General features: G+C 32.2%; 1 protein-coding gene across 5 annotated transcripts in view; it reads left to right on the top strand.

Moving 5' to 3' along the window:
• Positions 1-416: 416 nt before the first annotated feature.
• The window catches only part of LOC148605478 (centrosomal protein of 135 kDa-like), a 40,841-nt gene continuing 14,186 nt past the window's right edge, over positions 417-27,071 (top strand). For 2 of the 5 annotated variants that reach the window (XM_088548945.1, XM_088548947.1), the window contains exons 1-13: positions 417-531; positions 4,820-5,146; positions 5,913-6,080; positions 7,100-7,329; positions 21,606-21,734; positions 22,377-22,613; positions 23,109-23,123; positions 24,087-24,152; positions 24,576-24,726; positions 24,996-25,270; positions 26,019-26,144; positions 26,406-26,498; positions 26,756-26,818. In XM_088548945.1, coding sequence (XP_088405071.1) covers positions 4,831-5,146; positions 5,913-6,080; positions 7,100-7,329; positions 21,606-21,734; positions 22,377-22,613; positions 23,109-23,123; positions 24,087-24,152; positions 24,576-24,726; positions 24,996-25,270; positions 26,019-26,144; positions 26,406-26,498; positions 26,756-26,818 — 1,869 coding nt within the window. In that variant the 5' untranslated portion in view covers positions 417-531; positions 4,820-4,830. Of the gene's footprint in view, positions 532-4,819; positions 5,147-5,912; positions 6,081-7,099; positions 7,330-14,696; positions 14,867-20,031; positions 20,190-21,605; positions 21,735-22,376; positions 22,614-23,108; positions 23,124-24,086; positions 24,153-24,575; positions 24,727-24,995; positions 25,271-26,018; positions 26,145-26,405; positions 26,499-26,755; positions 26,819-27,071 lie in introns of those variants that run through there. The other 3 variants (XM_088548946.1, XM_088548950.1, XM_088548949.1) reach the window with 3 other exon arrangements.

Raw genomic sequence — 27,071 nt, 5'->3', positions numbered from 1 at the left:
AGTCTATTTATATATAAGCTTGGAAAGAAGTTTATAATAGTTCATTGATTGGTAAGAAAAGTAACAACCGACAAGTTAATAGCTAATGATTTCTTTTTAGAAAAAAACGTTTGCATCAAAACAAATAACAAAGTCCTTAACGTTACAGTTTGCCCCCGGTTTAGGCAGCAGAAAAAAAAGAGAAAAAAATAATTAAAAAAGTATTTTTTTAGCTCGAAGTCAATTTATTTATTTTTTATTTTTTTATCTGTCTAAAGGTAACTTTTTATTATAATTCATTTCTTTTTTGTGCCATTTTCATTTATTGAATTGTTAATTGAAAGAAAGCTATTTTTAAATATAAGAACGTGTGTACACTATCGTTCTGGGTAAGTCTTGTAGTTATCAGATAAATTTCGGACACCGGAAGTGAAATAGTCCGCCATATTCAAATTGGAAACTTGTCCTGGCATGTTTGTAAACAAAAACAAGCCGTCTGTTTGACAGATCATAGAGATTTGCGTGATGTTTTGAACGACTTTTGCAATTTTGGTATATCTTTCTTGTACACTACTTATCAGAATCTCAAACATACCTCTTAAGGCACTACTTGTAGCAAATTCCGTTGTTTTACGTCAGTTATTGTAAATTGGATTGAAAGTGAGATTGTGGATTGTATGTTTAAGTACGTTAAAGGCATATTTTGAAGAATTTGTACATAAGAAGTATCAGACCATTCAACAACATTTGTTTTAAAACCACAGTTAATGAATTTGTCAATATTTCAATCATATTTCGCATTTAATATATCACTTAAACTTTCCAATTCAAATGTCATTTTAGTCCTTTGAAGCTATTCTTTTTGTCATCCACTGCACCACTCCCATGAGTTTTTTTTTATGTAGTTACATTGTATAGCTTTTCAGGATCAGAGATCAGGAATGTATACAGAGTCCTGGGTTGGAGTCTGTTCCATCTACTGAAACATTGCATACATACAATGTATGATAATGTCATTCCTTCAAAACTGGAGATCTGGTTTAAAAACTGGTGGTTTCTTATCAGCGTTTTTTTTTAAAGTCAAATATGTGTGAAACCTAAGGAAAACCTTGCATTAAGTCTATTTCCATGAGAAAAAAATGCTGAATACTCAATTTGAATAGTTGGAATGACCCTTTGATGGATTAACACTTGAACATTATAGTGATTTTATTTATTAATGGCAATATTTACATAACAAGAACAGCATAAACATACATAACTTTCAATTTAAAAGTGTCTTCATTACTTTATAGCTACTATTGCATAAATTTGCATCAAAATGATTTCATTTCAAATAGTCATTACATGCTTTTTTTTTTTACTGGCCACTTTTACTTTGACTTCCATGCAGCATTGAATTTGGAATAGTACTTTGCTTTCTTGGGAGGAGGTGCTGAAGTTGAAATATTACGTTTCGGCATTTTGATGGTTGATGAGAGTGCTCCAAATTGAAAAAATCACATACATGTAGTTCCTCCATTGACTTGGATAAAAAAAAATGCCATACTTTGAGTCAATTTTAGTTTCAGTGGATGCATGGTCAATGTTTCCGTAACCATCAAAAGATCAAATGACCAGCAACAATATTTACACAATAAGTCCCAATCGTCAGTAATAAATCGTCTAATCATTTAAGCGTGTGCCACTTACAACTTAGGATAATGTCAATCATCTCCTGCTGTTATAGGCTAAAAACCACTAATTCCACTTCCCATAGGCTTCTGTGCTAATTTCACAATATTCAATGGCTTCTCTGGACTTTACCTTAACTTTAACCTGCAGAGGACTATATATCAGCATGATTCTACATATGTCAGCTCACAATCCTCAGAATGGCATGTGGGGTTAGCAGACTTGCAGTGCAGTACTGGTCACCGGAAGTGAAGGGTCTATAAATAGCATGGGAAATCCCAGTGTTTTCACAAGATAGGGGTATATTTAAAAATCATTATGGAGATTAGGCTTCACATCACAAGAAGCAAAATGCACCTATAAAATGTACGGAAATGTTTTTCCTTTCAGAAACTGTTTAAATTTTTTAAATAAGATGAGAACTTTTTTCACAGCAGTATGAGGAACGGGTAATTTCTGCGTAGGACTATTTTTGCGTACATTCCAAATGCTCATTGATTGAATTGGTGGTCTGTAACCTATATAATCATAACACCTTTTAAATTACGTCTCGTCGATATCCACTAAAGATCTAAATTACTGTTTATGATCCTAATTATCATGTTCACCAGAGATCAACCGGAAATGTCATTATTCGATCCCCTTCGGTTTTTCCTTTAGTAAATAAAAAAAATGGCGTCCAAATTTTGTTTGCAGTATAAAGTTCGGAAAGCAGTAGATTTTCTGTTTCAATGGTAGAATGGTAGGAAAGTTCTAATTCCGTTAGAATAAAACTACCACCGGTAGGTTCACATGTATGACATTGGTTAATTAAAAGACCTTTACACCAGGTTCCACCGCACTTTCCCTGAAATTACATGTTAAATAAGTCAATACATTTATTTTCATTTCTCTTACTTTGGTGTTATAGTAGAGTTCGCCAGTCTCGTTAGTGATGTCATATTCACTAATTTGCATACATTGTATCATTAAGTGTCAAATTGGTTGGCAAATAAACAACTAAATAAACAATTGACAATTTCTGGAGTAGTACTTTATTATTTTGCATATAAAAAGTGACTAATGGTTTTAGATCCTGACAAAGACTAGAGCTACAAACCTGCTTTATACAAGAGTGAATCTTGAGTACATGTATGATATGTATGAAGGGATTATTTTGTTGAATTGACAAAGATAACTCATCAGTGGACTAACTAAGTGTCATTTCTTAAAAAAATACAATATTTTTTTTGGCACCCATTTTGGCTCTAATTTTTTAATATTAGCATCTAGCGAATTTTCTTACGATAGAATTTTGGAAGCCAGAGCACCCCCTATGATATCGCCCAACATGGCGGTGTACATGTTGCAGACCGCATCCAATCTACAAGTTACAAGTCTATCGGCATTAAAATTCCTTAAATGTAACCACATGGATAAGAGAAAAGAAATCATGGTTATAGAAAACTGCTGGTTTACACTATGTATCACATACATTGTACATCACAAATTATATCATATTTCATCTACCCTATTTATGAAATCTTGAAGTTTTCTAAATTTACAAATATTGAGTACTTGTATTAAATCAATATTTTGATAATGATCTTCTTACATACATGTATTTGATTTTAATGCTGTGATGAGCGATTACTCCTTTAAACACATGTACAGCTTATCGAAATTTACAATGAATAAAACTGGTATTTTTTGTATTTAGACATACAGTGGCTATTTTTTTATTTAAAAAAAAACCTACCTACCTTTTTTGGCCTTACAAACAATTTTTGAAATGGTGACTCCACTCAATATTTCTCAACTGTGGAGAATGAAGAAATTAAAATTTGCGTTGACAATTTGACAGTAGTGTACATGTACATGTATTTCAAGTTTTCTACTTGCAAAAGAAAAAGTAAAACATGAATATAACTTTTCCACACCAAAAATGCAAAAGAAAAACATAGAATATAACTTTCCCACACCAAAATTGCACTTGCCCTGGGTAACAGTACATGTATTTCATATTTAGTATTCATTACCTTATAAGGTTTAGATCTGTCTGTCTACAAAATGTATAATCTCACGAGATTAAACTAAATATGCGGTAGCTAGTTGTGAAAATCACTGCTGAGGTCAAGATAAAATGTACTGTAATAAAAGATATTTTTATCTTGAACAAAACTAAATTTTCCTATTTTTCCTTAGTTGTAAACTGATTTCCATAAATATTAACAAAATATACTCCATATACATTTAGGCACTATTCAGAATTAATTTTCGTCATGACTGTCAATGAGACAGACTAGAAATCTCATGGGAATGCTTGTGGATTGAGGTTATATTATCGTCCAGTAAGAAGGGAATTTAAATGGACCTTAAGATTTTCATGTTAAGTTCTTTTATTAGGTCAGTTAAATATGAACACTTGTGCTACATTTGTAGGTCAATCATATTTGTAATGCAGTTGCATTAATTAGCATCACTATAGCACATTTTTTTATCCATTTCATGCATATTCTACAGTCACTGTCTATCGACTTGTTAATGAAAAAAAAATGTTTGGATTTTTTAGGTCAGTTAAATATGAACCAATTATGCTAGATCAATCATACGTGTATGTAGTATTCAGTTGCATTAGCATCACAATGGGTAATTGACCAGGCATGTGCAATGAATCAAGAAGAAATGATAAATAGAAATAGCAAAAACAGACATGAAATGGTACATGTATTCAAAACACAAGTTATCTACATGTACAACGTGTATCTCTTTAAGTAAGGGAGCTATAGAATGACCACTGAGTCATGCAAGGACTGCTAAATTGAAAGAAATATTTTAGAACCAATAAAGAAGAAAACGGCAAAAAAGGAATTCCATTAGTTTATATGAATATAACTCTTGGTACATTTTGTATTTACATGTAGTTCATTTTATGTTGATATATGGAAATACAGTTTTCCCACTTCTAAATGTAATAAAAGTGTCTATTAATAAAATGGGCATGAATTTTGTAGCAAGTGATTATTGTGAAAGCCAAGGAGAAAAAAAATTTCGTCAATTCTTTCATACTGTTGGCTGAAAAATGGCACAGGTTGTCCAGTCCATTAGATTATATTTGAAAATGTCAGACCTTTTTTCAAGTAGATATAAACATGAAGATTACATTTAACTGCTTCATTCAATTTAGGCAAGGCAAAGATGACGGACAAAACATCAGCCCAAGCCCAGCAGAAATTTACCAACCTGCGAAAGAGGTTGGACCAACTTGGGTATCGGCAAACTCTGGGTTTAGAATCCCTTCCCCTGGTTGAGAAACTATTTGCAGACCTTGTTCATACCACAGACAGTTTAAAGAATGCCAAACTTGAGCTAGGAAAACAGACAACTGAATCTAATGATGTTGAAACTGCAATTGAACCTTACAAAAGTGACAATGCTAAATTGGTAAAGGAAAATAATGACCTTCATCAGCAGCTGATAAAACAGAAAGATGAATCTGATGCTATCTGTAGGGGTAAGAATACAAAAAATGGTTCAGATAAGCATAAAAAAAACAGAAAAGCAATAGTTGAAGCAATAATATTCCTTATTAAATCCTGATTAGCTGTTACCATTGGCAGCCAACTTTTGGTGGTACATTCATCACATTCCTACTAAAAACATGACATATCTTTTCTACATTATGTAGTTATGACTATTCCATAAAATGTTAACACAGCTATACAAAACCCATCTTAATGTTTGTGATTTGTAAAACATGTATTTTGTTTAAGTGCTATACTAAGTGATTAGTTCTTTTAACTTAAAATCGATGTAACAAAGAAAGCAAACATGAAGAGAAAAATAGTTTAATTAATCAAGGGATAGAAACCCATAGAAAAGCACAGTTACATGTATGTAAAAATAAGTGAGTAACTGGGATTCCTCCAAAATTGGCCCAGGGGCACTGTTACGGTAAGAATCATTTTTGGTAAATGTGAAAAACAATGATTGGAAAGATTTTCCCTATTTTAATACTAAGTTCATTTCTTACTATAAGGAAAAACAAAACATGGTGTACATAACAATAAACTTAAAAGATTTTATATGAGTTTAGGCTCTGTCTATGACATAAGGAGAGACAGCTATTTCTACCTGTTAAGAACCTGCCTGAAAAGTCAAACAATTACTTCTGAATTAAAAAAAATGTGAAAATATAGCTACCATATTAAGATAAGTCTGAATAACAAAATTGCTGAGTTTTTTTTTTTATAATTTTCATTTGATAATATGTATTTTAGAGCTAAAGGCTTCACTCAGAAAATTAGAACATGAGAATGCCGACTTGAAGTTTTTGAACAATCAATATGTACAGAAAGCCAGACAGTTGGAGAAAGAATCAAGAGAGAAGTCTGATCGTATTCTACATCTACAGGAAAAGAACTTTCATGCAGTTGTACAAACTCCAGGTAAAACTTTTAAATCTAGAATGATAGCATCAACAGGGGACACATGGAAAAAGCAAAATCCATGTGAGGTTTAGTGAACATGTACCTTATCTCGTTACCAGCATTGTTACACATTGGAAAACATTTTTATCAATATTTAAAAACGATTTTTTACTTACTTGCAGTGTTCTTCCAATAATTTTTTAATAGCACACTGGTTACTGGCGTAGAAGAGCTCTTTTGGTCTTCCTCTAAAATTAGTGCCCATAGTGCATTCTAACTAAAAAACTTAATTACTGATAGCACAGTGCTAAGAAATCATAGCACTGCAAAGTACAGCACTATATTGGCCTGGGGAGAACACTGTTTCCTACTTGATAGACAATTTGTCCTTTTGGAACTCTTGAGTATCTTTTTTCAAGGTTGGTTGGAATTCAAATTTTTCAGGATCCAACTTGATATGCATTTGTTGTATCAAGGATATGTCATCTTTTTTATTACTCTTGTAAAAAAATTGTCACTTTGGTTCGTAGCCTAATTTTAAGCTCAATTGAATGTGAAATTCAGCTTGTTCAGTTGACAGTATTGGTATATTAAATGTGTTGTAGATGTACATGTACATGTACATACATTGTATGTATAAGAAGTCTAAATTGTTTCATTTTTTAAAAAAATACAGGCCCGTTAGGCCCAATAGAAGTTTTTTTTTTTATTTGCTTTTAAGTACTTTATTATGAAAGAAATGTGTCTTATCTTGCAGAATTTCAAATTTTACACATTCTGTATTGGTGCTTAATTTTGAAATGGTGCTCCTATGTCAAATGCTAGTTGGCCTGTAATATATGATCTCAGACCAGCAAAATCTGTATTAAAAATTCTCTAAAATATGGTTTGGACATTTGGATACAAAAATTAACCTTGAAGACAATGAATTTTTTTTACTTTTACCAATACTCTGAATTTTATGGTTTTGAGTTGTCTATCTTTGTTCATTTACATGGTGCATTGTATATTCCAAATTGCTTCTCTTTATTTGCTAGGTGGCAAGAAAAAGACAATCCCCTTCAGAAGACAGAGAATGGAGATAGACACAATAGTCCCTGAATCAGATGGTCCTAGTAGGCTGATAGTCCCTAACCCTGAAGACCCTTACATCGCTGATCTGTTACAAGTGGCTGATAACAGGATAGCTGAGTTAGACAGAGAAGTTCGTAGATTGAATGATCAGAAAGATGTCATCGAAAGGAAAGTCACAACTTTCAGAGAACAAGTAAGTTAAACAATTTGTTCCCCATAGTGTAAGGTAGTGTCTAGATTTATATATACTTAAGACGTTAAGGTTTCCAGCCCGCAGGATACCTAAATGCTTGCCAAACACGATCTCAGTGTGATTTAAATGCACTCTAGAAGAACACTCTTAGCTTGCCTTTAAATACACTATATACCAATGATTAAAATAAATAGTACTAAAAATTAAGGAAGAAAGAAAGAAACATATTTTATATAATAGGAAATATAAAAATAATGACTGAAAAAAGAAAAAAATTGAGTTTACGTAAATAAATGAACACTTGTATTGTGCATTTAAACGCACACAAAATGCTCAACAAACATAAGATAAATGACGAATGAACCGTAAAATTGTAAACATGAATGTTTCAAGGTTTGTTAGTTATAATATAGCATGAAACTAACAAGTAAGTTTCGTATGTTCTGCCATCCGTACATGTATGTGTAAGATATAAATAAGATCCAATACAGGTGAGTGTTAGTACCATATTTATTCAGTTAAACACTGTAGTTTTTTCCCTACCAGTGCACCTGGTCCATTCTTCCAGCTTTTAATGAATACCAAGTTGCTCATTTACTTTGTTTCTTTGTATGTGTTATTTTGGTAATTTCCTGTTTTTTGTTGTGTCTATTTTCCCTGTCTAGTCTTCATCTTGGAATATATTCTTTTGATTACCGCTCAAATCTTGGTTCTCTTGATTACTCTTCAAAAACCTACCTTTCAGAAAAACATACTGACATCATTTCTCACACCAATATTGGGAAGTGTATGTTTATGTAATAGATTTTCCTGTAAACAATGTCATGGTTGAAAGATCTTAACTACATGTATGAAATTAAGTACACATCAGGGTAGGAAACTCACTCAAATTCTAGCCTGTCCTGAATACAATTTTTCAATATATTTACTATATGGCTATATAGATTTTTGTTAAAATTTGCCAGCCCTGCCAAAAAATAGCCAGACTTGGGCTGGGGGGCAGGCTACTATTTCTAACTCTGTACACATATGGTTCACTCAAAATCAACTTTTTGATTAGATTTTTTACCATTTAAGAGAAACCAAATAGACCGTTCATGTTTGTCAATGGTCTGTTTTCAATAGAAATACACAATTTTGGGAAATATTTTGTACTCATTTTGAAAACCTTTAGTAGATGTGATAAATCTTAAATTAAAGAATGTTGTTTTTTTTTTATTTCAAATACATGATGTTTTCAGGGAGTCAGTACTGGTATACATCTGGTTACAAACTGCAGTAAAAACTGTTTAAACAGAACCACTTTTGGACTGAGTTTTTTGTTTGGTTAAGATAGATGTTCTGTTTCCACAGGTTCAAAACTCATTAAAACTGATATGACAGGACATCAGAATATGTCTGGTTTACACAGGTTACCAGTTTATTCAGGGGCCAGTTTAGACAGGTTTCTCTGTATACACTGACTGCTGCACTATTGGCACAAAGCAATTCTTACTCTTGCTGGAGAAAGATTTTTTATATGTCTGAGGTCTGAAGGTTCAAATGAAAAATTGCTTTGAAAGTATAAAATATCATAGCAAAGAAATAATTTAATCTTTTATTAACTGCAATCAGAATTATTGCATTCTAAGAGTAACTCAGGTTATGGTGACACATGTTCCCCCGGATCTTCAGTTTGTGTGAAGACACCTCAGTCATAGCATCTAATAGCAAACAAACTGGTAACAGGGTACAAATAACTTAAATGTTAAAGGTAAGTAAATTGGAAACATACTCCATTTACATGTATTATACATATCAATGGAGTTTTTTTTATAGGGACCTTAAAATAATGTTATCGGTTCGTAGAAAAATCATTTGTCTTACAGTGACACAACTCACCATTTTGTACAACCTTGGTGAAGAATTCAAAGGAATAGTTAGTAAGTCTAACCAAGAAAAAAAACAGTTACAAATTTACTGGAAAAATATGCAGAAATTCAGGGAAAAAATTCTTGACAACAGATACTATCAAAATATTTTTAACACATTCTTCTTTTTCGTGAAAAAATTGAGAATATTTTTAACCCCTCCACATTTTTTTCTTTTTTTTTTTTTTGGCCACTTCCCCTAATGCTACTATAACCCAAACAAAAATGAATTTATACACTACATGCATCAATAATTTCTTTCATTTTTTTGTAACCAAAATGCTTAAAAACATTTAATCTACTGAGTTGTCTCCCATAACATGTAGATGATACTTAAATAAAAACATTTTTTTGCCCCTGACTCACCATTTTGTTTGTTGGTTCAAACTTTAGTACACTTAAAACGTTTACTTTATATTAGATAATGAAATTCATACAAATTGCAATTTCAGTGTATATGCTTGCAATTTTTTGGTTTTTAATATATTCCAAATTGTAGGATATTGTGATCATCTAAAATATAAGATAAAATCCTTATTGCATTTCACTCTACACATTGACATACTTCCAAACAGTTAGAGTGGGGGAATGCTCTTGGACCCATGTGGGGTCTGGGAGTAGGCCATAGCGTCAACACAGCAGCCCAGCCGCTAGTATGACATACTCTGACCGAGTTCTTCGGTCAGGTATCCCAAAAGCTGGGCTCCGCCACCAACACCAGTTGGTTCTACTAAACCACTAACATCGACCATGAAAGGCCTGTATTAGTATTCAAGGTCGTTAAAACCCCCAATCATCATTATTGCAAGCTTGATTTTTAGATGGTGCAGTAAGAGGGACATCTCACTAATGTAGGCAGGGGATCTACTTGTCTTAATGTATCATATTGATTGGAGATCCCTATTTTGAATGAATGGGGATAGATATTAGTGCTGAAAGTGCTATAAATATTATCCTTAGAATAGCACATCTGAAAATGGTAGCACACTTCTCATGTGTACCAAAGCATTCTAATAAAATCAGTGTCATATACATGTAGCACAGTGCTTCTCATGTGTAACAAAGCATTCTAATTAAAATCAGTGTCATATACCACAATGCCTCTCAGGTGTACCAAAGCATTCTAATTAAAATCAGTGTCATATAGCACAGTGCTTCTCATGTGTACCAAAGCATTCTAATTAAAATCAGTGTCATATAGCACAGTGCTTCTCCTGGTACCAATGCAGTCTAACTGGAATCAGTTTCATACAGCACAATGCTGAAAACTGAAGAGCTATAAAGTGCATTGCTCTAATACTGTAATTTGATGAAAAAAGCAGTCATAATGTCTGAACCAAAAATTTGATTAAAAGTAAAAGGCTTTCTGACTTACATTGTATGGTATCATTAATCCCTGAAGTTGGTTAAGTTAGTTTGTTTACTGCTGTTAATATTTGTTCTAGTTTATTATGTGGAAACTGTCTATCGTTAGTTGACAGTATTGTTTGTATTGTCTATTGGTTGTTGACAGTATCGTTGGTATTGTCTATCGGTGGTTGACAGTATTGTTGGTATTCTCTATATGTTGTTGACAGTATCGTTGGTATTGTCATCGTTGGTTGACAGTATCAATGGTATTGTCTATCAGTTGTTGACAGTTTTGTTGGTATTGTCTATTGGTATTTGACAGTATCGTTGATATTGTCGGTCAGTAGTTGACAGTACCGTTGGTATTGTCTATCAGTAGTTGATGGTATCATTGGTATTGTCTATTGGTAGTTGACAGTATCATTGGTATTAGTAGTAATTACTATTAGTTAGAAGAAACACAAGATCGTGGATTCTTGAATTCGTGGTTTTGAGGTTTTCCGTGTACACATCAATGAAGATCTTTTCGTTGGGAACCAAATTTCGTTGTTTGGATTACAAAAACCATGAAAATTGGTACCCCACAAACAATAGTGTTTCATAATACAATAATCATTTTCCTGGGTACAATTTTTCATTTTCATGCGTATTGACCTGCAGCAACACCAGAATACTGGTTTCTGTGCGTCCTCCTGTCTGTGCATGTTTCTGTGTGCACGTCCGATCCTTGTGGATGCATCTCCTCAGAGATGTCTGAATGGATTTTGTTCAAACTTTGTAATTTTGTAGGTCACCCTTATGATTCAGCCAGTTTAACAATGGGCGTTATTGCAACTTCTCAGAGACAGCTAAATGGATTTTGTTCAAATTTTGTAGAATTGTTTGTAACCATATGTAGTTGATCATATGTAACTGCCGTTTTGAAAATTTAACAGAAGTTATGGGACTTAAATGATTTTTTACCTGGTTCACTATAGGAACACAACCGCTGAATGGATTTTGTTCAAACTTTATTAACCATATCAAATTGCACCTCAGATTTGTTTCTGCAAATTTTACAGTTGTGGGACTAATAGAGAGAGAGAGACAGCTATATGGATTTTGGTCAAATTTGTGTTTTCTTTGTCCCCAATTCTGACATGTATATCTCTGAAGTAAGGTATGTCATGAGTTGCAGGTTATGATGCAATGTACAAATGTAAGCTAGATATAATTTTTTTTACTACACAAAATTATCTTAGTGGACTTGTATTATGTGTATTATATCTAGTACAGCTTAGCAGGAATATTATTTTCCCCAAAAAAAACCTGCAAAAGTCAACATGCTTCATTTTTTATGTTCTGTCAATTTTGCAGCAAGACATGTAGTTTTTCAATCTGTTCATTCTTTTTGTTCACACTTAGGATTATCTTTACCTTTGATTTACCTTTGAATTTTAGTTGTTTTCTGTGAAACCGTAATTTTAATATTTATGGAAATGTTTTGCCTGTTATTTTTTTACTTTCTGTACATCTTCACTAATGATTGATATCAGTTATTGTTCTACAGCAGTTTTGAGCTTCAACTTTTTCTGTGGCAGCGGGGAACTAATGACTATTTTGTAGCAATCTTGTTTTTTTCTATATCTACTGTGAGAAAAGGAAAAAAAATGATAAACTACAAAATTTGCTACACTGCTTGTTTACAATAGTTCAAAAACTAAGCAATACTGAAAAACTGCTGATAAAGCAATAATCAATTTCTGAATTTTGTTTTATGTAAGAGAGTTTTGATTTAAACTTCTTCAAATTCACCAAAATGACTCGCTTAAGGGTTTCATTTATTTTTTGCAATGCAGGTACCTTTGGTTTTGTAGGAGGGACTTTTAATTATTTTCTCTTATAAACATAATGTGAAATTCTGGAGGTACCTTTCAGTAGCTTAGATGGGTAGTAGTACCTGGTACAGCCTCCTAATTCTGGAGGTACCTTTCAGTAGCTTAGATGGGTAGTAGTACCTGGTACAGCCTCCTAATTCTGGAGGTACCTTTCAGTAGCTTAGATGGGTAGTAGTACCTGGTACAGCCTCCTAATTCTGGAGGTACCTTTCAGTAGCTTAGATGGGTAGTAGTACCTGGTACAGCCTCCTAATTCTGGAGGTACCTTTCAGTAGCTTAGATGGGTAGTAGTACCTGGTACAGCCTCCTAATTCTGGAGGTACCTTTCAGTAGCTTAGATGGGTAGTAGTACCTGGTACAGCCTCCTAATTCTGGAGGTACATTTCAGTAGCTTAGATAGGTAGTAGTACCTGGTACAGCCTCCTAATGAAAGGTCTACTCACTTACACAATACAGATGAAACAATTTCAGTATTTTGGTTTTGTGAATTAATATTTAGATACTGAATGGAGTATTCCCTGGTTTGTAACTATTGATCATATCTGAGGAAAGCATCTTTTAATTGTTTAGAATTTGGTAGAGTTTTACTTTAAAATGTTTTTTTTTTTTCAACGTCCAGCCATGTCACTGTGACACTTGATAATTATTGAAAAAAACAAAGACTTAGATAGTTATGCAGACTTTGGATGGATGGAACTAAATTCACAAGATATAAATCATATCTTGACTGAAGTTTTAATGAAATAGGCTAATTTCAAGTTCTGCTGGTACATTGACTCCTGTCTACATGTTATATATCAGTTTATACTAAACAAAGTGATGGATATGAAACAACTGAGTGATATATATTGAAATCCATCGAAATATTATCATATTTTGTCTCTGCTCCCAATGGATGGATTGATTTAAAATTTTGTATGTGACTTTATATAGATGGAGTAAATGTGGTTAAGCAGTTTAGTTGCTGTGAGCCTGTCTGATGACAACTTCATGTTACATGTAAATTAAAACTTCTATTGGTTTATGTAAGATGGTCTGTAATTCCAGTAGCTTACTGTCGTGAGGATAGATCATATTTCTGTTTATAGTGGGGTTCACCTCTCAGGGATTAAGGGAGGAGATGGACCCTCTATTGACAGAAACAAGTGCCTGTGGAAAAAATTTGTCTTTGGAATAACATAAAATTCCATCAAATACATGTACCTGCTTCACCACAATGTATACAAGGAATATGCATAAATTTGATACATTGTAAAACGTTTCAGATTTTATCTAGGTTGGGCCAACATAGCAACAAAACATATCCATGCATTCAAATGAAAGTGAAGAGGACAGACACAATGAACTCTGGCTTTACTGTTACAAATTATTATGACACCCCCCGCTAAATGTTATCAAAATAATTTCATTTTGAACCAAGATCTCATCAATTTTGTGTGTTGCTCCATAGTTACTGGATTTATGAACTGTATGTAAATCTTTTTTTGATGACTGTATCGTGATGTATTGATCATGACAACCAATAGAATTAAGTGACATGTATCTCACAGTTAAAGAATTGATAGTCATAAGTTTTAACACTAAAATTATCACCTTATAAGAAATTTTCTACCAGGAGATTCAAAACCCTTGGCAATGCTATATATAAATGCTGTATTAACTTAGGAACCCAATTTACTTATCACCACTATATGCCGTAAACATTTATTGATATGTGCTGTTCAGATAAATGTAAGCTTTTCAATATATATTGATAAGTTTGTTCAAAAATGGGGTCCGGTAAATGCTTTATGGTTTTAATGCTTTAGTGACATTTGGTAAAGCAGTAATTCTGTTTTATTTTGTTAAACGAAATGCACTTGGTCCTCTCCCTTTAAAGGTATTTTTCAGACAGTTAAATACACAACTTTTACTTTGTTTTCGTTTATTTTATCCCCATAAAGTCTTTCTTTGTATAGTTTACATAATTTAAAATGTAAACCTCTAAATTCTAACAGGTAACTGGATATAAGGGGGCCAATAAAGGGGGAATAATAGAGGGAGTTTAATTTTATTGATGAAGTATTTAATCTGATTTTGACAGGTAACTTATTGACAAAAGGGTTTCAGGCTTGACTTCATTTAATGGCTATATTGATAATTTTTCCTATCCAAAATTGATCAGTTTATTAAATTCCCCATTGAATGGCCTCAGCATTTGTCAATAAATCCAATTCTACTACAAGTTGGAACATGAATGGGAAATAGTATTTGTAGTAGCGGGAACTTGTCACAGTTATATGCATGTTAAATATTTTTTCTCTTTGAGGCGGTGAGCAAATTTAGGGAATACTGGGTCATATTCCACATTGAAGGACTTTCCTCAGTGAAACTCAAAAAGCCCTTTCCATTTCAATAAAGGTAAGTGAATCATTTCATGCATTTAATCAAAAACAATAGTACATGGTGTCTCTTTTGTTCTCTTATTGATCTTGTTATAAATATGCATTGTCTTAGCTGACCTCATTCATTTCATTCAGTGAGCATGTTAATTTCATCATTAATTTCCTCCCAGTTATTGATAATATCCCAGAGATATTTTCGTACCTGGACAAAATTAATTAACAGATGAAGACTATTGATTTCTATATTATCAGATTGTTAGAATGAAGCTACTTTCATACATATGAAAGAAACCTGTCAACATGTTGGTCGATTAGGCAACATTTTCCATAGGGATTTCTACCTCGGATGTGTATCTTTGGAAGTTTGTTATAGATGCATGTCTCCATTGGAGAAAGTCTTGTTTAAGCAGGTTAAGAAATATGACTGTATTGAATATCTGTATTGTGATGTGATATTTCAGTCATAATAAAAATAGAAAAGTTAGTATGTACATGTAATTGAGATAGATAGACATGTACAAAATGTATAATGTAAATTTATTTTCACATTAAAAGATACTAAAAAATTTGGTGTGTAAGATGAACATGCCAACAAATGACATTGATAAGCTGAGACTAAGTTGTTAAAACTTAAATATAGAGAACTCAGTTCACCTTTAATGAAACATTTTAGCTTCGAAACCTGGCTGAAACAAGCCAGAGTTTGATTTAGAAAAAAAGTTTCAAGCAAGTTTGGTATCACTTTTAGGTTTTTGGGATGCAGTATAACTATATCCCCATGATTAAAATTTACAATTTAATTTTACTGAGTTAATTATCCTTTATGCTTGACCTTTAATTGTGTTTAAACTTTTTATGGATATTTATTGCATCATCATGAAACTTGGTATAACTGACGAGTTAGTGTCAAAAACTCATCAGTGTAATAATGTATTGTCACATATCCTTCATTCAATTCAATGAAGTATAATATCCTCAACATAATAACTAAAGAAATGTCATAGGAACAGAATTTGTAAAAAGCTTGCAATTTGCATGCAGCTGCAGTGTAGTATTTAGCAATTATCTTTTTTCTCTTAAAGCCTCAAAAACACTTCACTCCAATAAAGTCCTAATAGTCCTTATAACAGCTGGTAGTATTTGATTGATTAAATACTATTATCATCTCACAAAATACTTGTATCAAAGTCTAGTCTTGTTGATTTGGAAATGTAGCAACTTTAAAGGAATGCCATGGTGTCTCAGCAATCCCAATAAACTATTCAATAATAGTCAATTTAAATGCTATAGAAATTAAAATATGGCTGAAGTTTGTCTGTGGGTGAGGACTTTTTATTAACATAAAACAATTTGAAGATATACTATGCCTTTTTTTTGTTGCTAAATTAGAAGATTTGTGGGATTGTTTTTGGCACTAATGACTAAAGCAAAAACAAGACATTGAATTGTCTCCCATAATTACACATCCATTGATAGAGTGTGAAACATAAAGTACTGTTCAATATTTAGGATTTATTAAAACAGTTACTCTTTTTCATAAATGGTGATAGTTTGTCTATGACTTGTTTTAGAACTTTTCAATGCCAGTAAGTATTGGAATAACCGTTGTCATCAATTTCTTGCCATTGACCAAGTTCCATGTAGAAAATTAAGACAGAGGTTGCAATCAAAGAAAAAGGGCACTTATGCATTTTTTACTAGAATCAGAGACATGTTACTTATATATCTTGGTAAAAGATTGGTTATTTGTGCACTTTTTATACGCCCACTCTACTGCAATCACATTGTCTGTCCATCAGTCTGTCTGTTACACATTTCTGTAACATATTTCTCAGCCTCTGTTAGAAGGAATGCTTAGATACCTGTTTTTATGTTACGACTTGAACAATGTCTGTCACAGGTTTGTTGCTTATTTGCTCCCTGTTTACCATACAAATGTGTAATGGAATTTTTCGTAACAGATTTCACAGCTTATGCTTAGGTATTTGGTATATATTGCTTTTGCATGATGACTTTACTGTGCTTCCCAGGTTCATCGCTTTTCTACTTCCTATTTAATGTAGATGGTAGAGTGGAATTATTCTTAACATGACATAGCATGTAACATTTTGTTTGTATTGTCCACTCTCTGTTCTTAAACATACTGCAATGTAGATATAAGTGTATACAGGGATTGAAAAATGGCTAAAGTTATTTTCCAATTTCCCTTGATATACGGAGGGGCAAATCAAAATCGGATTGATGCTAGAAACATAAGATGATAAAATATTTAACTACAAGTCATCAGCACAGAATTGTTTTATACCCTCTGCTTTGGAAAGCGGGAAGTAACAAGTGATTATACGGTCGAACTTTTCATTTTGGCGTCCTCATTTACCACCCGCAATTCCTCTGAAAATTGCTGAATGGAATTTTATTCTTTTGCTTTGATGGCTTAAATATGTGTACATGTATGAGGAAGCAAAATGTCAAGTGTACTGAAGTTCAAAATCTTATTTATGATGGTTTTATGTATAATCTGTAAATAGTGTTTATTGATTTTTTTTCATACTTTTATTGAAACATGATAGCCCTGATAGAAAGTTTATGGCATTATTCATGTGAAATTACCATTCAAAAATTGAAATATGCATGACTTTCCATTTCTAATGAGTATCTGTGTATTACCAGGGTATAGAAACCATTTTATCAGTATTAGAAGTTGGGTGAATAGAAAATTATTTTGGTCCAAGTTAAACATTGATACTGCTTGCTCAAGTAGTAAAGATATCTTTCATGTATATTTAAACTTATAAACATTTGTTTATTCATTTCTTTAAGAATTGTCAGTGTGTAAGGTTTAAGTGAAAACGGGCTAGTTTTACAAGCAACCGTTGATAACTCATTGACGTAATTTTTACCTATAGACGGGAAATAAATCACTCCTTAATCACGTATGATAGAATTCTGTGTTCAAACATGTATAAGAATGCAGGGACATTTTTGTAATTGATAAAAAGACATTAATAATGCATTTCTCTGATATATTTAGTAAGATTTTTAATGGTTTTTGATGAAATTGTTTAAAGAAATGTCTCCTTTCATTCTAAGGTTTTTGTGAAGAATACATCTAGTATGTCTCCTATCATTTTTTCATTGTGGTGTACCAGTTTGTACCATGAACTACTTGCTTTAAGTCCTAGACTATAGTTTGAACTGAACTATTGTTACCGTAAATCATTGAAATTTTGTCTGCATATTTGTTTCCATATATTTGCAAGCTATTGATTTTTAATATTGTTTACTTTAGTCAGTGATGCATTTTGAGCAAAATTATTCCACAGTATATCTCTGAATAACAGGAAAAGTCTTTAACAGCAGAACATGCAAAGTACTACCTCGTGTAATCTTCTCACTTTTTTATCACTGGTGGTGATGAAGGCTGAAAAAAACTTACTCCCTGCTTGAAAAGCAGGAGGTATGTCCAGCTCTAACTCCTCTCAAACTGTTAAATGGAGTATGATGAAACTTTCACACATTCTATATTACACAATGGTATTGTTCACCTCTTAAGTTACTTTGTTTTTTTCCCCATCTGAATGACTTACATGTATAGGGTTTTCTGATATGGTCTCCATGGATGGGAGCAGGTGGTATCTACTAGTGTTTCTATTTTGGTTATTAATTTGCTATGATGAAGAAGTTTAATCAAAGTTTTCACTGTTTTGAAAAATGTGCATTGTTTCAGATTGATTTTTCAGCCTTTTTTTTACTTATTTGTGCTTTTTGCCCACCTCAAATTTGGAACTTTTTGTTGTTTTTCATCAAACTTTCATTGCATTACAACTAGTGTCCATTCACAGCACTTTTTCCTTTCCAATAAAATTCATCACGAATGTAATTGAATTATGATAAACCCTGCCTCAACACGCTTCACAAAAACTTGTTTGTAATTCCATTACTGGACGACAAATATACGGTTATATCTACACTTATTGATTGCATACTCTGACAAGTTTAAATTAATTCTGAATAACCAGCCATTGACCTGGAGTGGTTAAGGTTATCTGTCTTTCAAAATAAGGATTAGGATTTTATTAGCCCTCATTGAGTACTAAGGCCTCGTGTAATCTAAATTAGGATGTGTGCAAATTTACCAAGGGGAGGTAATTTGACAGGTTTCTTTAACATAGTAAGGATGGGGTTCCTTAGTTTTATGGTTTTAAGTAAATAATAGTAAAAACGTGAAGATTATACATTCATTAGTCTTTGGTTTATCTTTTACTCAGCTTTTGTTGATAGTCCAGAAAAAAATAAATATGCCATGTTGGGAAAAAAATGAAATTATTCCTTTAATGATAGAAGTATTTTAATTTTGAAAAAAGACATTGTCTCAGTGTTTTGCATTACTAAGCCTGGAACTTTTAGATGTTTGTTCCTGACCACAAACTATTTCTTTACAAACTTTGCGCTATGTGTTAATACACATATTTGCTGAACTTGTTATTTCTACTTGTATTGTGGTATTTAAAGGATTACAGGGTTATAAAACTCTTTAAGAATTTCACTATACAAATCTTGCTTCAGTAAGATATTTAGTGTTACAAGTATTTTATTTAAAAACGTGGGTGCTTAATACCGAAAGCTTTTCTTGACAATTTTATTGCATGCATAGAGTTGCAATTTGCTTATAAAAAGCAAGGGGAAATTTTACTCTTTTACTTAAATGAAATTAAGTTGAATTTTATCTTTGTTTGCCCAGAGATATTTCATGTTTGATCAGAACTTTAGTTGTAATTGTCACCAATTTAAGGTCAAGTGCATGTTTTAGTGAATTGGAATACACATGCATTTAAAGTTTTATTTAAATTTGACAAAAAATAAATTTGATATGCTGTTTGTATTGGAAATTTAATAGCATTTGTTAAATCTGACTTTACAAGGTTAGTTGGACTTAAACTGATTTTTTTAGACACAGATAGTAACTTTAAATTACTCCAACTAAATTAAGGGGTAGGTTTTAATTACATGGTGTAAATTTCAATTGTTAATTAACGAAGCTGAACTATCAACTTTAGGCCTAATGAGCTTATATTTAAAACAGTGGCAAGTACTTGTTAATTTGGCATAATTAACTTTCATGTTCAATTATTGCATGTCTGGGCAGAATATTGGCCATGTTAATTTCATTTGTATAAGATAAAATTGACGATGAAATTGACATGAGTTTTGACCTGGATAGGTATTATAATGGGAGGGTGGTGTTAGAAAAACCTCCCAAAATGTATAGGCACCATAGTTTAAGAGAGGACTATCGTGCAAAGAGGGAGAAAAGGGAAAGATTGTTTCTACAAGCTGGAGTAAGTAAATCTTCAGGTTATTTCTAGCTATGACTTTCAAAGGGGTGTAGGTTTTTGCACTTAGAATAAGTTTAAAATAAATTTAAAGCTAAATCTCATATGAATTTATTGTTTCTTGATTTTTTTATTTTTTTTTAATGCTTGATGTTGTCATTCTCTATTGATTACAAGCTTATGTAGAAGTACAAAGCTTTTCTTGGCTTTATTTTTCATAATTTATCTCCAGTATCTATTTTTTAAAAGTCTGGTTGGCTGCATTTGAAAACCAGTATACAGGTACCTTACATGTACTTTGTTTGTAGAACACAAAATCTAAAGTTTACATGATTAGTTTTACCTTTGAAATGAAAAAGGTAATGACCTATTCCATTGCATGCTACTAGTTAAAATTGGGTGTGATTTGAATAGAAACCAAAGTCATTCAGAGAATTGGATGGTATTCCTCAAAATATGACTTTGAACAGAATTATATCATGTAATCATAGACTATTGAAGACTTATCTTATGTGGTAGAATTCATGACATGGTGTTGAAAAATAATTGTCTGCTATCAATGTGAGAGCTGGTCTAGACAATCATGTGTGGCAAAGCTGGATTTTGAAATAGTTTATTAAAAAGCCTCAATACTTTGAAAATTGTTAAAAATCATTAAATATGCATTACTTTTGTTGTCAAGAATGGTATTGAAATGAACTCTGATATTGATTTTGAAGAAGTATCTAAATGCTTATAACATAGTTAAGAATTTTATCTGTGGAAGTTTAAACCTTTCAATCTAACTATGTCCCAGCATTTGAAAGCTATGGATTTTTAGATATTTCTGTTAGTTATGGCTTAGCATTTTCAAAGCTTTCACCCTCACATGAAGATTTTGCATTTTTATTTAACCTTTCCTTTAATTATTATTTGAGATGTTGGAAGTGAAGAATGCGATGGTTGAATTTGCATGATTTACGCAGATTGTGGGCAAAAAAAATTGTATGCTCTGTGGTAAAAACACTAGCAAAAAGGCCCTTTAAGTTAACCTTTCAACTCAAACTTCATTGAAATGCAATAATGTCCCTTGAAATTTTTTAAAACACCCTTCTAGATTTGGATCCAAGGAGAATATGGCTAGTTCTGGTTTTTATTCACAGAGATCCCCGATGGTTGAAGCTACGGAATGTGATATTTCTGACAAAGATAAAAATGTTGGTTATATTGATGAAAAGTATCATTAGCATCACTTCTTGCCCAATTGAGCGGCATTTTTTATATTTTTTTTCTGCCTTACCAGTACAAAATGGACATTATTCTATATAAGTAGCATGTACTGGGTAAGTTGTCTGTTTAAAATTAGCCATATTTAGAATCACAACACTATAGTTAAGTAGTCCATTATTCTTTTTAATGACAGTATTTTCTTTTTAACTTCAGGTTGACAGACGTGATGAGGAGATAGATAGACTAAACAGAATGTTAGACGGAGGCAGACCATCAGATGTCGTGGCCCTGGAGGCCAGGAACAGGGCTAACGAAAGGATGATTTCACATCTAAATATACAGGTATGTAAAGTACATTTATACCCATGAAAAACATTAGGTTAGCAAAGCTCACTTAGAATGTAGAATAGCAAAGCTCACTTAGAATGTAGAATAGCAAAGCTCACTTAGAAGGTAGAATAGCAAAGCTCACTTAGAAGGTAGAAATTTTGAAAGATCTTAATTGTATCCTCATGATAGAGAAAATGGTAAAATATTCATTACATGATCTATGTATAATTGTTGTTTCGTACATATGCTTGGTACATTCTGCACACACACACACATACTCACAAAACAAGATAGTGGTCATGAGGATATCTCAATTTCAACCATGTAATAGAAGATATCTGGGGGTAAATGCCCCTTATGCATGATATAGTTCAGTGTGGTTTTCTTTCCAAAGTATATGAACCATAAATATCATTGGATCACCATAATAATTCACAGACTAATCTTCTAAGCTGACAAGGGCGATAATAAGTGCTAAATGTATCCGTTCCACACAGGACCAATTAGTTTTCCCTTCGCACCCCTTTAACTGTTTAACTACAGTAGTTGCACAATTTATAAGTTGTTTATTCTTGAATGCATGACATATCTGCCATTAAACTATAATCAGGATAATCATTCAATCAATCAACAATAGTTGCTTTTCCTTTTCAGATTGATTTCTTGCAACAGAAGAATAGAGAATTGGAGAGGAAGATGAACGAGACTTTAACCATGAGGGATGAGTATGAGAGTGAAAATTCAAAACTCAGACTCAAGTCTCGGCAATTAGAGGCTAAAAATAAAGAACTGGAATATGACCTGGGTGACGTTGACCGCATGGCTAAACGTTTACAAACAGATAAAGATCTAGTTGTCAAGGAAGCTGACAGGGAAATGACAGAGGCGAAGGTTAATATTCAGAACAATTTCAAATGAAACTATTATAGGTTGTTAGGAAATTTTCTAATTCGCGTCCTGACAATTTTAGACTCTCCATACCAGACTGATGTGCAAACCAAAGCCTAGTATGTGTAGAGAAATACTAAGAGGTGGTCAAGTTTTTATATTCTATTTTACTGGTCCTTCTACCCAAATCATACTTTTTTTATACAAATGAAATTTAGGTGTACCAGTTTGACGCTCAATTTTTCACTGAGTAATTTTTTTTTAAGTTATGTATTGGTGGTAATATACCACATGTAAATTGATTCTAAAAAAAGATATTTTTGTACTAGACCAAGGCCTGGTTCCATAAAAAAAATATCAGATTTTTATTTTACTTTATATTTACTTCAGCTGTTGCCATTATCCCCATTATTTGTTGTCCTTGGAAAATCAAGTCAGATAAATTGAAAATTCATTCTAATTCAGGATACTACTTTACAAACATTTGTGCCTTTCTAGATTTGTTGTCATTTGGTAAGGATTTAAAAATGTACAGTGCATGAAATCAGTCTCAATAGATTTTACATTTTGTGGGAAACTACACCAGAACTGCATGCACAGCCTTAAATTCTGTTTTCAATTATCCAATACAGTAGGAGCATGTGTAGAGTTATATTGTATTGTTTTCTTAATGACAAGGTAAAAAGCATGCTATCAAAATTTTGCCCAAATTATGATGAAAGCTACACAAATTTAAACTCAGAGTCAATTTTTTAAACATTTATATGAACAACTTTTAGTTGAAGCAATGTAGGTCACTGAATAGTTGCTTTTTATTGCATGTCAGAATTTTTTAATACATGTACGACTTAATAAAAATATTCAAGTCAGTTTTATAGTGTAGATCTAGTCTATCTATAAATCATAAGATTTGCATGAATTCGTACAGACTATGATAATTTTAGGGATCTGTTAAGTAATGTGAAGTTTGTACTAAGATGTGATAAGTTATGTGTGAAAATAGACCTAACTGTAAAAATCACACATCCAAACTGAAAAAAAAAAATAACAATGCACTCTGAAAAGTTTTCATAGTTCATATTTTTACTAAAAAATTTAAAAAATCACACACACACACACACACTGATTCATGCCATGAATTAAATTTAATATGACAAATAAATGAGCTGAAATGCTTTGAAAAGATCTAAAGGTAATACTGTTCATTGACTAAAGAAAGCAGTTGTGAATTTTGAAGAAATTGGACCAAACTAAAAATACTATCAGTCCAGTATGCAAGGATGATTTTTTTTTTTTTTTTTTGCTTTTCAGTGGAATTCTGCTGATTGAAATCCGCATTTTACTGTTACCATTCTTTTTTTTATATGTTTATTTTTTCCGATTTTACCAATTTCCTTTTTGTTTGATGACCTCATAAAATCATCACTGAGTATGTCTGTAAATGTGGACTGTAGTGTATCATTGATCTGATTGTAGGATGAACTGGAGAAATCTAGACATGAGCTGGAAGATCTTGACCAAGTTGTTGCTGAACTCAAGGCTGTGAGTATAAATTGAATGTAACTATAAATACACATGATACCTGAGAACACTGTGTTGAAGACTTTAAAAAGTGAAACACAAAAACTTGTGAACTGACAAAAATTGACCACATGTATTCTCAATGCACTGTGCTCTAATCTGCAACTAAAGTTTTATTTACCGATAAGTATTTATTTAATATTTTACATGGCAAAAATGTAGTCATGTTATTGCATGAAAATAATTTTGAGTTGATATGAATACAAGATATTGTTACTTTCTGTCAAGCTATTGACATTGGTAATAAGTTATTGTTTATATTTTACATATGATAATAGCCTGAGATAGGAAAACTCATGCAAAGAAAGCAAAGAAAAATGTTTGGTGTTTCTTTATTATTTCAGGCAAATGAGACATTATCTTGGTGTTTCTTTATTATTTCAGGCAAATGAGACATTATCTCGCCAGCAGTCAGAGTTAAAACAACAGCTGTCGGTTAAAAATGGCGACCTGTTACGTCTAGAGGAACTGTTGGATAGAGTAACCGAAGATAAGAAAAGGATCAGTCATAGGGTCAACAAACTCATGGCTAATGGTCAGTTCATAAAAAAATTTTTACTTTCTGTTTATAAATGTTGCATTTTTCTTAGGGTTATGTAATTGTATGCTAAAATAATCTTTAATGGAAAAAGATTTCAATTCAAGGCAAAAACCTGCACTTTTGGAAGTCAGATGATTGTTTACTGTGCACTAATTATAAAATAAATATAAAGCCTGTAGCATCAAGTTTCTACTGACCTGACAAGAGGAGCTGTTTTTTGTGATGGAAATGTTTTAAAAATCTTTTCTTACTTTTTTCTACAGAGAAAGAATTAGTCTTAGAGATTGAAAGACTGAAAAAGAAGAATGGCCCAGCTACCACAAAGAAAGGCAAGACTTCCAGCAAACTTGATGCCTTTATTCGTAGCATTGAGGAGGAGAGAAATTACTACCGTGATCAAGCTGATGCTCTCCAGAAAATGCTTAGAGGAGAGATTCCAACCAGGAGTCGTAGCCCTGTTAGGTCAAGGTCATCCTCAAGAGCAGGAAGTCCCATACGGGAGGCTGCAGGAACACCTACCTCAAAAACTGATAAGAAGGTAGCATTACATTAGATTAAAAAAAAAAAACCTCAGAATTTATGGGGGTACCTAATATTTAAATTTCAAGAAATTTTTACTATGTGTTTCATGGGAATAATTTTAATGAATGCATAGTAGCTTCATCAACAGAACTTTTGATCATTAAGATGCTTTCAGTTTGATATCAGAATGTCACAAAATAAAACATTTTGCTGATTTTTACCTTAAATGTTGTGTGTCTTAAAGCTGTTTTTGAATTTGTCATTTGTTCTAATATTTATAATGCCTGGTTAAAAGTGTCTCTTCTAAGTGGACTAGTTCAGTTAAGTCTTTTATATTGTAAATTCAAAATTTTTTGCAAAAAGGTGACTGATTTAAAATTGAAAAAAACAAAGGCTGATCATATGGAACATATATTTTTTCCTTGAAACCACAAAAATTAAACTTGAATTAAACTCACTAAATTGCAATAATTTCAAAATTTACATTATGAAAATGTAAAAAGGAATATTTTTAACAGCTTACTTATTTTATATGTGCAAACTGTTACATTTAAAGTTACATGTATAGACAAATGTAAGCAGCTTCATGGCTATAGCTTGAAAGTAAAAAATTCAAACATTGCAAACATATAGAGATTGATTCAATTTACAGTATTAATGCTAATGACCTTAGGTTTGTTACAATGAACTTGTGTTCCCTTTCAATTCTCAAAGGAGGAAACATTACCACTTGAAATATTTATGACTATAACATTATATTCCAGACTGTAGCCCAGTATGAAACAGTGATACGGGTCCTGGAGGAAGAGAAGGAATATTACAAGAAAGAATATGAGATGATTAAGGCCACCAAGAAATCTATGTCATCTGCTAGAGCCACTCCTACCAAGGTATTATATTTGAAAACCTTAATATAATGATATGAATATCCTGCAAAATTATAAATTATGGACTATGAAATAGGTCACTTTGAAGTACCATTATTTGTCTGGCAGAGCTTATCAAAATATCTATGGTAAAAAATACTCTTGGCACTCCATTCCCACAAAAAGGAGTCCATTAAAAGTGCAACATGAATATCAGTTTCAGGGTGCTTCTGAATTATTTAACTTGGGAGTATAGAACAGAATATTACCAATTTTTCATTCCAGATTTTAGGTGAAGATCCAGAAGTGGCCAAACTGATCAGAGAAAGAGATGAAATGAAGGCATTATTAGACAAATTTGAAAGACATATGGCTGAGGTACATAATGTATATTTCTAGGCTTCCTGAAATTTCATTTAAGAAGTTATTTGCATAATTTTGATTCATATCGATTTTTGAAAATCCAAGTTCCCCCTAAGAACATGCATACATGTTGTGTACAAAAAGATATAATGTGAACGTGTACATCACAATATTCATAAGAGAATAATACAGCTTTTATGTATTTCCGTTGTTTTTTTTTAACATGTATAGCTAATGTATTGATTTGGCCATTATTATTTGTTTAATATCAGATCCAAGCCAATGTGAAAGTATTGACAGCAGAAAGAGACAAGCTCAGCACCATGTATGATGAGGTCAGATTATTTTAATTGATAAGACCCTTTTCTTATTTACAGTATCTTGATGAAAACTTTAAAATAAAGCATTAGTTTATGTTTTATACAATAAACAATAAGAAAATTAGCATACTATACTCAAAATATGTTCCTGTGACATTGAAGAATTTGAGCTCTCTGCAAATCAGTTGTATAGTACAGACTAATCAGATGTCTCTAATGTGAAGTAAATATTGTTTAATAATCAATGGATTAGAAAAATCAGAACTGT

The sequence above is a fragment of the Perna viridis genome, chromosome 10 (assembly GCF_037379345.1).
Source record: "Perna viridis isolate PV_CMFRI_1.1 ecotype Kerala chromosome 10, ASM3737934v1, whole genome shotgun sequence".
NCBI classification, from domain to species: Eukaryota; Metazoa; Mollusca; class Bivalvia; order Mytilida; family Mytilidae; genus Perna; species Perna viridis.
This window is presented reverse-complemented; position numbering and strand designations above follow the sequence as displayed.